Source organism: Cupressus sempervirens, chromosome 9 (assembly GCF_028749045.1).
Source record: "Cupressus sempervirens isolate cs-2001-9-10 chromosome 9, ASM2874904v1, whole genome shotgun sequence".
Taxonomy (NCBI): domain Eukaryota; kingdom Viridiplantae; phylum Streptophyta; class Pinopsida; order Cupressales; family Cupressaceae; genus Cupressus; species Cupressus sempervirens.
Genome location: NC_143126.1, coordinates 48507123 through 48522621, shown reverse-complemented (window position 1 = coordinate 48522621; position 15499 = coordinate 48507123). Strand labels below are relative to the sequence as shown.

Below are 15499 nucleotides of genomic sequence, written 5' to 3'. Positions count from 1 at the left end.
ATAGTGAAGCATTGTAATTGGCTCTAGAGGAGAACATTAATCACTGTTTAATATTAAAGCCTACAATAGTTTGCTCCTTGGGAGGGTTGAAATATATAATTAAGACATTACCTCAAAATCGAGACAAAACTTCAAATGGAAAATACAAATTTCAACGTCATAGATATCAAGGTGGGTATGCTTATAAAGTTCATCATCGATACATTTTATGTTCTATTACGCGGAGAGAAGTTAAAAACCTGGCATCTTTTTAATTAACAACTCATAAGATCAGCGGCCCACATCGATTTATCCGCTGCTTTCTTCCTAGTTTGCTTGCAAATCACTTCACCCGACTCGGACTCTATATAAACTTCCATCGCTGAAATTGGACACAACAATGGAATGCAAGAAAGCGTGTAACCTCTTATTTTGCGTGATAGCCTTGTTTCTGACAATCTCGATAGCTATGGCAGACAACCAGAAACTGGAAGAGGAAGCGAAGGCCAGCAATGAAGGCAGCGTGCAAATTGTGTACATGGAAAGAACAGCTGACGAGGATCCTGAATCCACCCATATCAAAACTCTGGCTTCCGTTCTCGGAAGGTATGTTCTGTAGCTGATTTACGTTTTAATCCTCTTTCTTGGCTAGAGATGCCTAATTTCTGCGGGGAGTTTATGATCTTCTATCAAGGATATTGATTGGCAAAGAATGCTAAATACCTATGTCAGATTTGCATTTTTTGCTATCGTTTTGAGCTAGAAAAGCCCAATTGATGATCGTTTATCAAAATAATATTGGGCAAATTATGGAATATCTATTACTGATTTGATTTTTTACCTTCTTTCTTGCCTGGGAAAACCCAATTTCTGCAATGGATTTATGCTTTTGTATCAATACGTTTATCTGCAAACTATGCTAAATACCTATTTCTGATTTGTGTTTACCCACTTTCCTGGCTAGAGAAACCCGATTTCTGCTGTGAATTGTTGCTCTGCTATCAATATATTGATTGGAAAAAGATGCTAAATGCCTATATCCGATTTGGATTTTCTACCCCTTGCTTGGTTAGAAAAACTAGCTTCTTCGGTTAAGGGGCATCTATTCAGTCAAATTGGCCTCGAACATGCAGCTCGTTTTTGTCAGTTTATGTATAATTGGCTACTGTTGGATGCTCTAGCTTAGTCACACGGTCACCTGTATGATTGCATGGGATGGCTACTTTAATTTCCTTTCGTATACGTCAGCATAATATTCAATTTTTATGTCCGATGCGGTAAGCTGTACTCAGAGTTGGATGCTTTTAGATTTATTCCACCAATAATTGGACGCCCTAGATTATAAGGACATGTATATGACGACATGCCGCAGGTTACTGAATTTCTTAGACCATTGAGGTACTTCCCACTGTGCCCAATTGGTTGCTATACACAAAATGGTATACAAGCAGGCTATTGAATTGAGATAAGCTGTACCTGCGCCTAGAATTGGATACGATAGGTTCTCAATTTCCTTGAATGTTAACATTGGATACGTCCAAATATGGATACAGTAGATTATCTGCATGGATATCTGGATTTTAGTCAACATAGGACGTAGCCAAAATTTGATGCAGTAGATAGGCTAAACCCTTGATTTGATGCTGTAGGTTACTCATTTTCCTCATTCGTTGATGCTAAGTGAACCTAAACTCGATGCAATAGATTAGCTGCAAGGGTTACTCAATCTTCTAATATATTGACATAGGCTACATACAAAATGGGAAAGCATTAGTTACCCATATTCATAATTAGATATGGTAGGTAGGTTAATTTCATTGTTTTTTGAGGTTGGCTGCACCTAAAATTGGACGTGGTAGAGTAGCCATACCCAGAACGGATCTATGCTAGATTGGTTAATTTCCTTGTTCGCTGAGGAGGCCCAGAGGCAGAAATGGATGCGCAGATTATTACTCAATTGGTCAGTTAGTCAATTTTGTTTTTCGTGGAGTTATTTTTCACCAAAAATTTGCTGTGAAATAGTAAGTAATAAATATAATGAGTCTGTGTTAGATTAGTTGATTTTGTCACCTGTTAAGGAAACCTGTAAACGGATGTAGATTGTTACTCAATTTTTTATACATTAACATACCTGCCCAGAATCCAATCTTTGCTGTGAATATTTTTTGACATGAACTTTGCCCATTACAAGGAAAATCTCTAATAACATTACTTCTTATTCCAACTAGTAGGGTTAAAACATCTAATGGGGATGACTATGAATTTTTATCAAATTAACTGCAACTCTAATAACATCACTGTTTATAGAAGTATAAATAATTTTCATGTAATAGGATTTGAAATGAATTATTGTCATTTTAACATGAATTAGCATGAGTCTCATCAGAACAAGTTTGCAGTAATGTCCTTTTTTTCCTATCTAAGATTGAAGGTGATGTGGATCAATGCAGTCAAGCCCCCACATGATCCTGCTCACAAAAAATATAATCTATAAAATAAAATTGTTTGCTCTGATCTTTTTTATGTTGTACGTTAAAATTTTGCTGTGCTTTGTGCGGTGTTTCAATTTTTTTCTTGGGATCAACATCTTTTCGAGTTGTTAAGCACTGCAGTCTTTTTTCTCCTTTTGGCAATGTTTCTGTCCTTGGTTGTGCATGATTGCACATTAGTGGTCTCCTGCAAAAGCATTTATTCCTGCACCTCCAAGTTACTAGAGCGGTTACAAATAACCGGTCAGTTTGTTGAAATTGCCTATTCAGAACCTATCCTTAGTGTGGCATGGGTATTCAATATCTGGTGGTATTCCCTGATCTGTTATTTCATTTTCCTTGATGACTATTCTTGGGATGTGCTTCTGAATCCTGATGGTGGCTTCAAACATTTCCCCATCTCTGGCAGCAGTCTTTATGGCCAACGTCTCATACTCACTGCAATCTTCATGTTTGGCACAGCAGCTAATTTTGCCATTTGTTTCATTACTCATGGGGTCATGGGTGAAGTAATCTGCCGATTCTAAGCAGACATATCTTTTAACAACTAAGAACACAAAACTTTGATATCATTCTTAGCCAGGGTGGGAGTGTTTTTGGTTCTTTCAGCAATCTTTGGACGATTATTATTTATATTCAGGTTTCCCTCATTCTTGGGATTACTTGGGAAGGCTATGCTGCAGTTATGTATGTGTCAGAATGCATGGGACTCCTAATCATCTATGTTCCTGTGCGGTGAGTTGTGAGCCAGTTAGCAGGTCAATTCTGCATTCCAGTAGTCACAGGTGCAAGAATATTGCTTTGGAAATCTGTTTTTTTTCGGGATATTTCTTGAATATTTTTATGTTGCATGTAATTTAACTATTGAATAATAAATGAAAGTCCTCTTTATTGTATGTTATTACTTCTGAATAACTACCCTTAATTGTTGCTATAATTGGCTTGGTAATGTGGGTCTTGCTCAGGTCTATAGCCTTTCACTAGGCCCTTGATCTGTGACTGCGTCAAGTGATATCAGAGCTGTTTAATGGGTGTCTTGAGAGCTCTAGGATTTGATGCAGGTGTGAGGAGAAGTCCCTGAATTGTAGAGTCTTGTGACCCTAATTTGGTCTTTTAGACAATTTGAAAGTCATGAATTTCTCTCTTCCATGATGAGTTTTGGCTTTCAGAGATTTGTCGTGGATGTGACATTGATACTATTAAGATGCCCTTGAGAAGTTCCTATGATGCATAGGATGGAGGAAATGTTCAAGCAAATCCATGTTGATCTTAAAAATGAGATAGCTACTTTGGCTGTTGATCATGAAAGAATTTAGAAAATGGTAGAGAATATGGTCGCGATGAAGAAGATGGGATAGAAGAAAGAGGATGAGAACATGAAAAACCTCAAGATGAAGGTGAAAACTTTTTCTTAAGAGATTTTATGAGTGTTCACGAAGCTACTAAAATGGAGACTTCAAGTGTATCCAATGCCCTAATTTCTAAATCCAAATAACTAATGGATTGGATCTGAATTTTATAAGTGTATTCAGATACAAAGATGTTCATCACCCTCATGGGTAAAGATGGCATAGACCAAGTATAAGATATGTGCAGCCCTTTGGTGGAGAGACTTGTAAAGAAAAAGTGATGAATGGGGAAATGAGAATCTCTTGGTGGAAGTAGTGGTGTTAGATTAAAAGGAAAATTTATTCTTGGAGATTATGAGTTGGGGCTATTGAAAAAGCTTAGAAATTGAGGCAAAAGGAAAAGAACGTAATGGAATACATAAGTTCTTTAGTGATAATCATGTCAGTATAAATGGGGAGATGAGAATCTCTTGGTGGAAGTGGCGTTAGATTAAAAGGAAAATTTATTCTTGGAGATTATGAGTTGGGGCTATTGAAAAAGCTTAGAACTTGAGGCAAAAGGAAAAGAACGTAATGGAATACACGAGTTCTTTAGTGATAATCATGTCAGTATACCGTGAAATGGACAGAAATGTAGCAAGATATATAAGTGGGTTGAGACTCAATATCACGGTGTAACATGCATGTTGAGAATTACTATGATGGTGGAGGTATGTTTAGTTTGTTTTAAAGGTGCTTTGGAGCTTTATGAGTGTGGAGAAGTTGGTCACAGGCATTTGAATGTCTGCAAACACAATGAAACAATAGGAGAGAAGGCACGGCTAGAAATTACCTTGCTCCAGAAAATGAGAAACTAATGGTACCTTGGTGCTCTTGACAAGGAAGCAATTGTGGCCAGCTGCATTCCCTCTTTAGATAACTATAGTGCTTCAACTACTATAACAGTTAGTGAAACCCCATCTTCCTCATACGTAATTCAGGCTATCCCTTTTACTCTGAGTACATCTTAATCAAATGGACCTATCCTTTTTTTCAAGCATCTATGTGTTGAATTCCAAGGCTCTTTATACTTGCAGGTCTTCTTCACAATTCAGTGTGAATCTTATATCTGGACTGTTGATATATAATGTGCCATATCCATTGGAATCCGTTGAGCCAAAAGGGTGCAGTACCGAATATTTGCAGGAAAGGTTCATGCTGGGTTTCTTGCTGCCTCGGTTGCTGCTGCTTTAATGCTCCCCTAAAGGCTGGCCCTTGGATAGTTTTGCTAGGTGTAACAGTCTCCAAGTTTAGACCTTTTTATGACAGCCTATAATGAGTTGAGTTCTAAAGCCTTCATTTGGCCTCAAAGGGATTCTTTTAGCACTCCAGGAAAAGGAACACAAGGCACCTCTCTGATATATCAGGTGCCATTACTACTGTCCTTTGAAATTTGGCTGCATGATCATCCATTGGGCCTAGGAGTTGCAGCTGTGTGAGCTCCTCGAAATGGTCTTCAGGATCTTGCTTCACAAATCTATTCTTTAATCTCTTGCAAAATCCCTCAAGGTGGGTGATATATTTGTGCCTTTGAGTTACCAAGCCATGATAGGAGATATCACCATTTGTGCTCAACCCCTTCCAGGTGGAGGACTACAAATTTGATTGCTTCTTCCTCATACATCAGGTCAACAAAAAGCATTGGTCAGCTTTTGGATCCAAACTATAATCAAAGTGTTTTTGGACCCATAAAATGAGGGAATAATGAGGTTTCCCAGATTACTTTCTAGCTCTTGTGAGGCCTGTCCAGTTTAGCTTTACGTACATTTTAAATTTTGGCCTGTTAGTCTATAATTTTTTAACATACAAATAATTGTAGAAGTAATGTTTGCCCCAAATTTTGCATTCTTTGCTCGATATTTTGCATGTAGTGTATCCAAATCCTCTTCTTACTGTCTGCCTATGTCTATGCCAGTGCCCTTGCTTCTTTCTACAAATATAGAACCTTGGGTAAATATGTACTTGTGGCTAACTTTGTTATAATGTTCTGATCTATGGACACAGATGAAGAACACTTGTCCATCACTACGTGGAGCTGTAACCACATGATTGTTATCTCCCCACATATTCTAAATGATAAGCTTGATGAGCCATTGTTGCCCATCTCCGAAGGACTTCATTACATTGAAATATTCCTGCTTCTCCTTGTTGTGTGACATTTCCCTCTTTTTATTTTCTCTTATTAGCCCTTTTCCTTCTTGCTGTTTGTTTCTGAAATAACCTTGTTGCTTGCTGATGTGCGATATGGTAGTATAGAAGATTTTTTTTTTCTGTTATATATATTTTGTTGGTTTCCACTTCCTGGCAGGAACAGCTCTGATATCACTGAAATATTCCTATCTAAGAAACATACAAAAATAATATTTGGAAAGACATAAGAAAAGAATATTTTATGTATTGTTTTGACAATTTTAGCATCACATGTGAAAAGTGTCAGAAACTATAAACAGGCCTCTGATATAGAGCAATTGTAGAATTAGATTATATTTTGTAAAAAATAAATCTTTTGTTGGACTAATTTTGGCATATTGGAATATATAGTGCAAATGGCAGATTACTGAAAAGATTCTGACCTTATGAGGTTGACAATGGCTTTAAGCTAGGCCTAAACTAAGGGGAGGATTGTACATTCACCTTTTTACTTGCATGCTTTAAATTTTACAATAATAAGAATTTTGTGGTAAAATGACTGCAGTAAAGAATCTTATTGGTTCTCTCGCTATGGTTTGCATAAAGTTTGACAATGTCTATTTAGTTAAAATATTGTGTTGAGATGTGTGCTTCATTTTAATTAAAGACAACTTATTTTCCATGTTAAAGAACATTTTGAATTTACATTGAGCTAATCAATGAGCTTGGCACTTTCAAGTTCCAATATTCTAATTAAATACACTGTAATATGGTCCAGCTCATGAAAGAGAAGAATAAGATAATGATCCTTACGTTTAACAATGATGCTGTTATTCTTGTAATTTTCAATTTTATTATTTTCTTCTTTATCTAAAATGCTGTCTGTAAATCCTCTCTTATTGGCATCAATAGCGAAGAAGCAGCTAAGGGCGCAATCCTTTATAGCTACAAGCACACTGTGAATGGATTTTCTGCCAAGCTTACGCCAGAGCAAGTTGAATCTCTTTCAAGTATGTATACTTAATTTTTCTTTCTGAATATCTACAACTATGGCATCATTCTTTTTTCAGATATCGAATTTTAGAGGCAAACATAGGTTAATTGTATGTTATCAAGATAAGAAAAATAAACTTAATGAAATAACCAATTGGTGCTTGTCAAACATGCAGCAAATGTAGAAGTTACAAATCATTATGGCAAGCCCCTTCACTCCTTAGTGCATTGAACATTTTTAAGAATTATAGAACCTTGACAGGTTACAGACAATAAATGGACCACTATTCAATGATGGTGGTGGTTTTGACAGTACCAAACACTGCTTACGTCAAGGAACAAACATTACAAATGATTGTTTAATTGAAAGATGAAATTTAATATAATTGAAGATGCCTTATTCTGACTTGTACCTCAAGCCACCCACAAAAATTTTGATCGATCACTTGGTCATGGGGTTTTTTGGAAAGCCACCCACACTGACTTGTACCTGCATGCTTATTTGCACCACCACCCTAGCCAAAAAGTGGGCATCCTTAAAACCCTTGCCTTGAGAGCCTATCGGATTTGTGACAAGGACAACTTGGATCTTGAACTTGCCCACCTTCGTCAGGTGTTCAAGTATAATGGTTATTCTGGTCAGCAAATTTCTAGAGCTTTTTGCCAAGCTAGAGATTTCTTTCATTCTGGTAAGCAAATTTCTAGAGCTTTTTGCCAAGCTAGAGATTTCTTTCATTCTCCCCCTAGGCCCTCTCTCTCTCTTCCCAAACCTTCTCCTTTCATTGCCCTTCCCTACGTAGCTGGGATCTCACATAAGATCTCACAGATTTTAGGCAAAAAAGGTGTGCGGGTTACTTTCAAGCCTCTGATCACCTTAAGGAGATGTATTCCCTCGCTCAAGGACTCTAGAGATGTCCTTTTAGAATCTGGGGTCTATAAAGTCACGTGTTCTTGTGGCACCCCTTATATAGGTGAAACTAGGTGCTCCTTTAGCACCAAGATTAAAGAGCATGCAGCAGACATCAAGCATGAGTGTGTTCTCAAGTCCGCCCTTGTAGAGCACTCCTCTACCACCAAACTCCATATTTGCTTGGAGAACACTCAAGTTGTGTTTAGGGAGGACAATTGCTTCAAAAGAAAGCTCAGAGAGGCGATTGTGACAAGCCAAAATCCCTCCAATCTTAATAGGGATGACGGTTGGAGCTTAAGTAATGCCTAGTGTACAGAGTGTGGATTTGCATATTCATGAGACTTTAATGCAGAGTGCAGATGAAATGACAACGAACTAAACTAAACCCAAGAAATTATTGTCAAAATGTAAACTCTACGAACGTCCCATGTTTCTTGAACTACAACCGCTAAGAATGCTCTCAGACCAAGCGTCTTAGTAACAGTTCTAGAACAGGAGTATGCTTAAAATGCAGATCTACAAGAATGCATGCAAGATCTATTACTGAAATGCAGATTATATGCGGGTAACAACTCTAGAATGCTATTAAATGGATATGCAATGAATTAAACATGTGCTAAAATGATACCAAATGACATGAAATTGCTAAGATAGCAATGCTAGCATAATAATTTTAAATGTGCCTATAGTGTAGATGCCTAAAACTTGGGTCCTTTTGCTCTTGAATCTCTCTCCTATTTATAAGATCTTAGAAGAGGTTGGGGTAAGAATCAGGATATTACCTTTGACTGGAGGATGGAGGTGAAACTAAAAATATCTCATAAGGGACCAAAAGGAAGAGTTCAACAAACTTAGTTTGTGTGGATAAAAGAGGATTTTTCCAATTCTTTTAAATGCAAGAGGGGGATTTTCATTTTAGTGAAGATAAATGGATTTTGTTGATTTATTTATTATTCCATTTATTTTCATCTTTTTGTCTTTTCCTTTTTCCCTTTTTAATTTCATTTTGTGATTTATGAATTGTTTTTCCTCTTTTTCCTCTTTTAAAGTGATTTAGGTCCTTTTGATTTGATATCTAATTGATTGATTAAATGACTTGATGTAACGATTGATTTGAAAGTCTATTGTGTTCCTCTGGTTTAATCCTTAATTCACGTCGTTTGATCGAAATTGCGTTGTTTAGGTCTTTGCCAATTTTTGGGTGTCTACACCTGGCAGCCATTATTGTCTTATCTTAAGCTCCTCCTTTGACCTATCCTTTCTTGGGTTTCCTCCCTTTTCTTCTCTCTCTTGTCTCTCTTTGGGGGTCACTGTGGGCTTTGGTGCTCTTGAGGGGTCCTTTTCTTTCCTTCCCCCCTTTCTCCTCTCCCCCTCTTTTTGGTTCTTTCAGGTGGTGATGCACTTTCTCTCTTTTTGGTTCTTTCAGGTGGTGATGCGCTCTCTCTCTCTCTCTCTTTCTCTCATATTTTGTGAGGTCTTCGGTCTCTCTCTTTTGCCTTCTCTTCTTCTTGGGCAGTATGCTGGTGTTAGGTTCCTTTTTATTGTAGTTCTTTCTCTTAGTGTCTTAGATGTCGCCTTTCTTTCCTATTGATAGTGTACATTACATGGCTCTTTCATAATTATTGTTGTGTTTCTTAACCTTTTGGTATTCTTTCTTCTTTTTTGGTACATTATATTTAGTTTGTTTTATTTTTTTCTATTTACATTATATTTTCATATATATTTGTTATATATAAGTTTATGTTTATATTATTTATATTTACATACATTTATATATTATTTATATTTACATACATTTATACATACATACATATATATATATATATAGCTATTTCCTTTTAATCTCTTATATTTTTGGCTTTGAGTTTATGAATTGTATACTATTATGGAAGAGGGAACTGCAAAAGAGACGGATGGGTACCTATTCATATGCCGTGCTTATTATATCACAACATAAAACATCGTGAGAATCCTTTATTGTATAACCATTTGATGATAATAAGATCTTTTAAGCCTGCAAGACAGTCATTATTAATAATCCCTCTGATAACATTCCCACTATTTCCCTGAGAACATTTACCATATCCCTTGGACATATAGCAATAAAGAAAATAGTTCCTTGCAGAAAATGTGCACCTCTTTTCTGTTTTTAGAACTTCCAAAACCTTTTCCAAATAACTGCAATTTACATTTTAAAGAAGACAAGAAAACTCAAATAAGTCCTACAATGACACTTGGCACACTGATTTTCCTTTGATCTGCAACTGATTAACACCTTTATGTTTTTATCTTACCTTTTATTTAAGTGAAATTTTATTTTTCCCCTTGTTTGCATTCCTGTGCAAAATATTTTTACGGGTGTAAAAATCCATTTACTGTTTTATTTCACCTACCATTAAAAATTTCATCTCTGGTTTAAAGTCCATTTTACTGGCATTTGAAATCTGCTTTTAACTAGCATTGTAACTTGTGCATTTTGACTGTTAGAGCCTCTCAGTTTCCTCCGCAATCAATTTGGCATTTATTTTTTCAAATGGTTGGCTTGTAACCTTGAAACATTTTTGGAACTTAAAGATACTTTTTAACATAGTATTTCACCTCTCAACTACATTGAAAGAACAAGGGTCTTTCAATCTCTATATAATTTCTTTACTGGATGAGCCACTTCCAATAACGCATAAGATAGGAAAGCTTTGAGGCAAAACCTTTGTTTAAGCACAAATGGAATTTTACCATCTTTATGTTTTCTAACTATTTTCAGTATAGTTAGTTTTATTTTCCATGGTAACTTCTTTCTAACCTTTCCATCCCACATCCGACTCTGGTGTTTCAACGTGCTTCCAACCAGACTATATACCAAAATGTGTGTAGTCACCATTATCTTTCTTGCTCTGCTCAATATTGAATCATCATTCCAACGATCTGAGGCCTTTTATCATGTGTAGGTCATGAGAAGCATTTGCAAGGGCGTTTTTGTCTTGGATAGCATTTTTAAAATACCAACTGTCTGGGCGTTTGGACAGCTACAACCAACATTGTAAAGGATAAAACAGCAGGAAAATGATGCATAAAATACAAAAAAAAAAAAAACAATTTCCATGTGAATGGTCCATGTTTCTAGCAATGGATGAGTTATTTGCAAGTTAAAACATTGAAAAACTTGCTCCATAATAGCATTGGAGCAGAGAGAAAGTAACTGTCCGTTATCATTATGATGCATATGAATTTGACCAAACACAATGCCATCACAAGTTCTTAGTTTAGCGTTGGTTCAGTTTTATTTCTCAACAGATAGAGGCAATGGAAAGAAAAAACATTTCACGAGGAAGAAAACATTAATGGGCACTAGGGGAGAGGACCCAGTAATTGAACCCATTCCAATAGTTGTGATAGGAGTTGTTGACTTGATACCTACACTTATTGACTTAATGCTCAATTTTTTTGACAACATTGTACCAATACTTGTGACTATAAAGTTGTTAGTACAATGATGACTACCCAAAATTGAATAAAATGTACCCTTAACTACAAAAATTAACCAATGATGTGATGCCACAGCCGTGCAGTATGGGTACCCTTTATGCACGATCATTGGTCTCACTTTTTATTTGGGCTGTTTTGGACTTGAAACCTTAGTTATAAGTAGACAACTTGCCAAATAAACTGCTGTAAAAAATTGGGAGTGATTTGAAATTTCCACATTGGATTTTGATAAGCATGAAGTTAGGGTGTTCAAGTACCAGGTCCTCTCACCTACTTTCCAAGTCAGCAAATGCACCAAAACTGTTTATAAATTGGCATGCAAGGAAGACATTTAAAGCACCAATATTCATGTCCAAATCAGCAAACTCACTCACTAATGACATGTCATCACAGGTTCTCCCTTTCGTTGCTGCTGTGAGTAGAGTTGAGAAGTCTAAACATGCAAAAGTGCAATGGTCTCTAAGTCAATGTGACTTGACTTTAAACTTTTACTCCGCATTTTATAAAATATTTATATCGCCAATCCACATGCTCAACCATTGGAGGAGGAAATTTAACTGTTAACATGTTAAAACTATAATCCTACTGCTTCTTGAGTTTTTTTGCTTTTTTTGATTGGTAATATTTCGCTTTTGACTGGAGCTACGAACTAGTGAGGCCACAATTTGGGGGACCTCACCCCCAAAACCAACACTAAAGACCTGCGAGCACGGAAGCCCTGCAGGGCCCAATGGGCACAACTATCTCACTTCATCGTGGGTCTGGCACAAGGTTCGCAAGCACTCCTCGCCCAGGACAATCTTGAGAGCTGACACCGTTGTTTCCATTTTCATCGGCTTGAACACCATCTAGCCCCTTATACCTCCCTGCCACCTTATCTCTCCACTCTGGCGACCACCTTATATCTCCCTGCAGCCATGGCGACACAGGCCTCGACCACAAACGGATCCACCATGGCATGATCTCCTTGTTGCAAGCGGGGGGATTCGAACATGGGACACTGTATCAACACGGCTTGCAACGACCATGACTTTGCCGTTGCACTGCAGGGTCAACCCCTGCTTCTTGAGTATTTAACACATTTAACAATGTTCTAAATAATTTATTGTCAAAACTCTTAAACTGGCAATTTAATTTCTTTGCAATCCAAATGATGGTACTATCACCATAGGCACAAATGACCCCCAGGAGCCATGAAATCATGCAAGGGGCCATAATCAATTGTGTAGATCCTTGTTACCTAGTTTTTACATTCTCAGAAAATTGATTTTGAGAACCCCTTTTTAAATTGGACCCTCTAGCAGGCAGTTTAACAAAATTTTGGTTTCGGGCCCCATAACTTCTCCAACGACCATGAAAACAGAGCTAGACTCTATTGAAGACAAATGAACAACAGGGTTGTCACCAGATTAAAGAAATTAGGATATTGTTATAAGACCCTATGGGGCCCATGCAAAATCATTGGCACATTAAAATCTCCATCAAAACTAGTCGAAGAGCCACAAAACTAAACATGCATGATCCTTATGATTTATCAAAAACTTCGACCAACTCAATTGATGTATATATGTACCATATTGTTCCAAAGTGATCGATTGAGTGCCACACTGCACATATGGAGCTCTAGGACTCCCATTAATCATTATCATATTCCCGCATATTACTGCAGTGCTCCTTCAGCCCCTATAACAAACCCCTGCAATCACCATACCAGGTTTGACATCTAGTTTGGCAATGCAGCCTGCGTCAACCCTGCACAATCTGTGGAGGCTTGTTTATAATGTTTTAAGAGAGATCGTGATAGACTTATCTTCTTCCGTAGTGATTTCCAATGAGATTTTCTGAAAGTCTTACTACAAAATTTCAAAATAGAACAAAAAGGTAGAAGCTGAAACAGCAGCTCAAATTCACTTGACAAGAATTCTTGTTATGGAACCACCGTCATGCTTTACTTGGTTGCACAAAGGTGGTCCATAGGATGTCTTTAGTTTCTAGCTATTTTAACGAGCAGTTAAAAATGATGAGCACGATTTGTATATCACTGTGGTTTAAGACAATGTTATTCTTGTAGCCAGTGCATACATCAAAATCAGTGTAATTCATTTAAAAGCCTTCAGAGAGGCATTTCGCTGTTTTGCATTGAAGTTGTCAAAACAAATGCCGAGTACCAGTAGGTACTATATAACTCTTCAAAACAAATTATTTACTCCAACATGAGAAGCATCTTGTTGTTTTGCATTAAAGTTGTCAAAACCAATTATTTACTATAACTTTTCAAAACAAATTATTTACTATAACTTTTCAAAACAAATTATTTACTCCAACATGAGAAGCATCTTGTTGTTTTGCATTAAAGTTGTCAAAACAAATGCCGAGTACCAGTCGGTATTGTATAACTCTTCAGGCCTACCTGGGACTGACAAACTTGATATAAAATTATTTACACCAACATAAAGGCAAAGTTAAAGTTTCACTTGAAAAATTACACAGTTGAATCCTGATGACGATACCACAATTTGACTGCCTATGCAAAATATATGCTACCTATCAATTTTTTTATTTTTTAAAATATTGAAAAAGGCTGAATCAATCTTTATTTTTATCACTCGTATTATAGGAGCTTCATTTCTCTTGAGAAAACAGGTGATGATCTTTTCTGGAGCTCCCAAAATATTCATAATAAATATTTCTTCAGGCTATCCGTTGCAACTATTCAAGTAGTTTTGCTTGTTTGTTGTTGTTTTGCAGAAATGCCTGGTGTTCTCCAGGTCATGCCAAGTCGCACATACCATCTCCATGGAGGAGCAGGTCTTTCCTCTTTATCATCAACTTGAATTATGCCTGGACTGGAAGCCTTTTTTGGCATCTGAAACTTTGTACCTAGAAAATAAACTTCAGATGCTAGCTCTGGAGTTTTGTAGCGTGTAAATTCATATACGATCGTACGACTTAAATATAGTGCTGGAGAAATACTCCAACCGATTATTTTCTTAAAATTATTTATATTTTTAATAACACATATATTTTTAAATGACTTAGTTATTCTTGCATTGAGCTTCTGTTTCCGCTAACAAGATATGGCATGATATAAGATGAATTATTCGTTCATTAGATTATGTTTTTTCATTTGTTGCATTGGATTATGTATTGTGTAAAGGATTTTGCTTATTATTAGTTCCTAGGCAGGGAACTAATGTTTTCATTAGACCCCATCCAATTAAACCTCATCCAATTAATTGATATGACAAATATCATTTTTAGTTCTTAAGTTTTCTAAAGTTCTGATTGATAATATTTTTTAAATCAAATTTGAGTTCAGTACATTTGTATTTGCTTGGCTTTATAATATGATATTTATCTATGCTTTGGCTTCCATGTGTTTATGCTATTTTTCACATTTATCAATTTTTTAATTATGAAATTTCTATTGATATAATTATATAATTTTATCTTATATATTGAGATCATCATTTTATCTCTTTAAATTATTTTGGAGTAGTTTGAGATTCATTAATTTATAAAGTAAACTAATTTTGTAAATATTTTCTTTAAAAATATTAATATTTTAATGTAAAATTTATAATTTTGCTAAAATTAAATATAATATAATTATTGATTAAATCTAATAATCTTTATGTACTTTTATAAATTAATATTTTTTGTTAACTATTTAATATTCCAATAAAATAAATGATAAAAAAACATTTTAAAAAAAGTCTATTTAATCAATTTGGTGGATCTAACATAAATTTAGAAAATTTATAATTAAAAAGTTCAAAATCTTCAATAGAAGAAAGTAAATATTTCATAATTATTGAAATAAATTTAAAAAAGTTAATTGAATTATTGATTTATTTCTTTTGAACATTCTTAAGAAAAATGAGACAAAATGACTTATGTATCATAATTCTAGATTAACCATGTTATTGATTAACTAATTCATCTATTCAACACAAAAAAAATTGGAACCATAACTAGGACTCTATTAATTTGCCTTCTTTTTGGGAAACTCGTTGACAATTTGTATGTGAAGTGGGATGAATTTTTTTTGGTTTAGAGTATGTTCCTACCCTTACATCTCTTATGTTTGGTGTGTATTATTTAATTATAAAAGAAGCATATCCTCC

At 35.7% G+C, this 15499-nt stretch overlaps 1 protein-coding gene across 1 annotated transcript; it reads left to right on the top strand.

Moving 5' to 3' along the window:
* Positions 1-375: 375 nt before the first annotated feature.
* Positions 376-14410, top strand: LOC149537555 (subtilisin-like protease SBT3.9). Its single transcript, XM_089798958.1, has 3 exons — positions 376-585; positions 6899-6996; positions 14121-14410. Exons 1-3 carry the CDS (start codon positions 380-382, stop codon positions 14204-14206), a joined length of 390 nt encoding a protein of 129 aa, XP_089655084.1. The 5' UTR covers positions 376-379; the 3' UTR covers positions 14207-14410.
* Positions 14411-15499: the final 1089 nt, after the last annotated feature.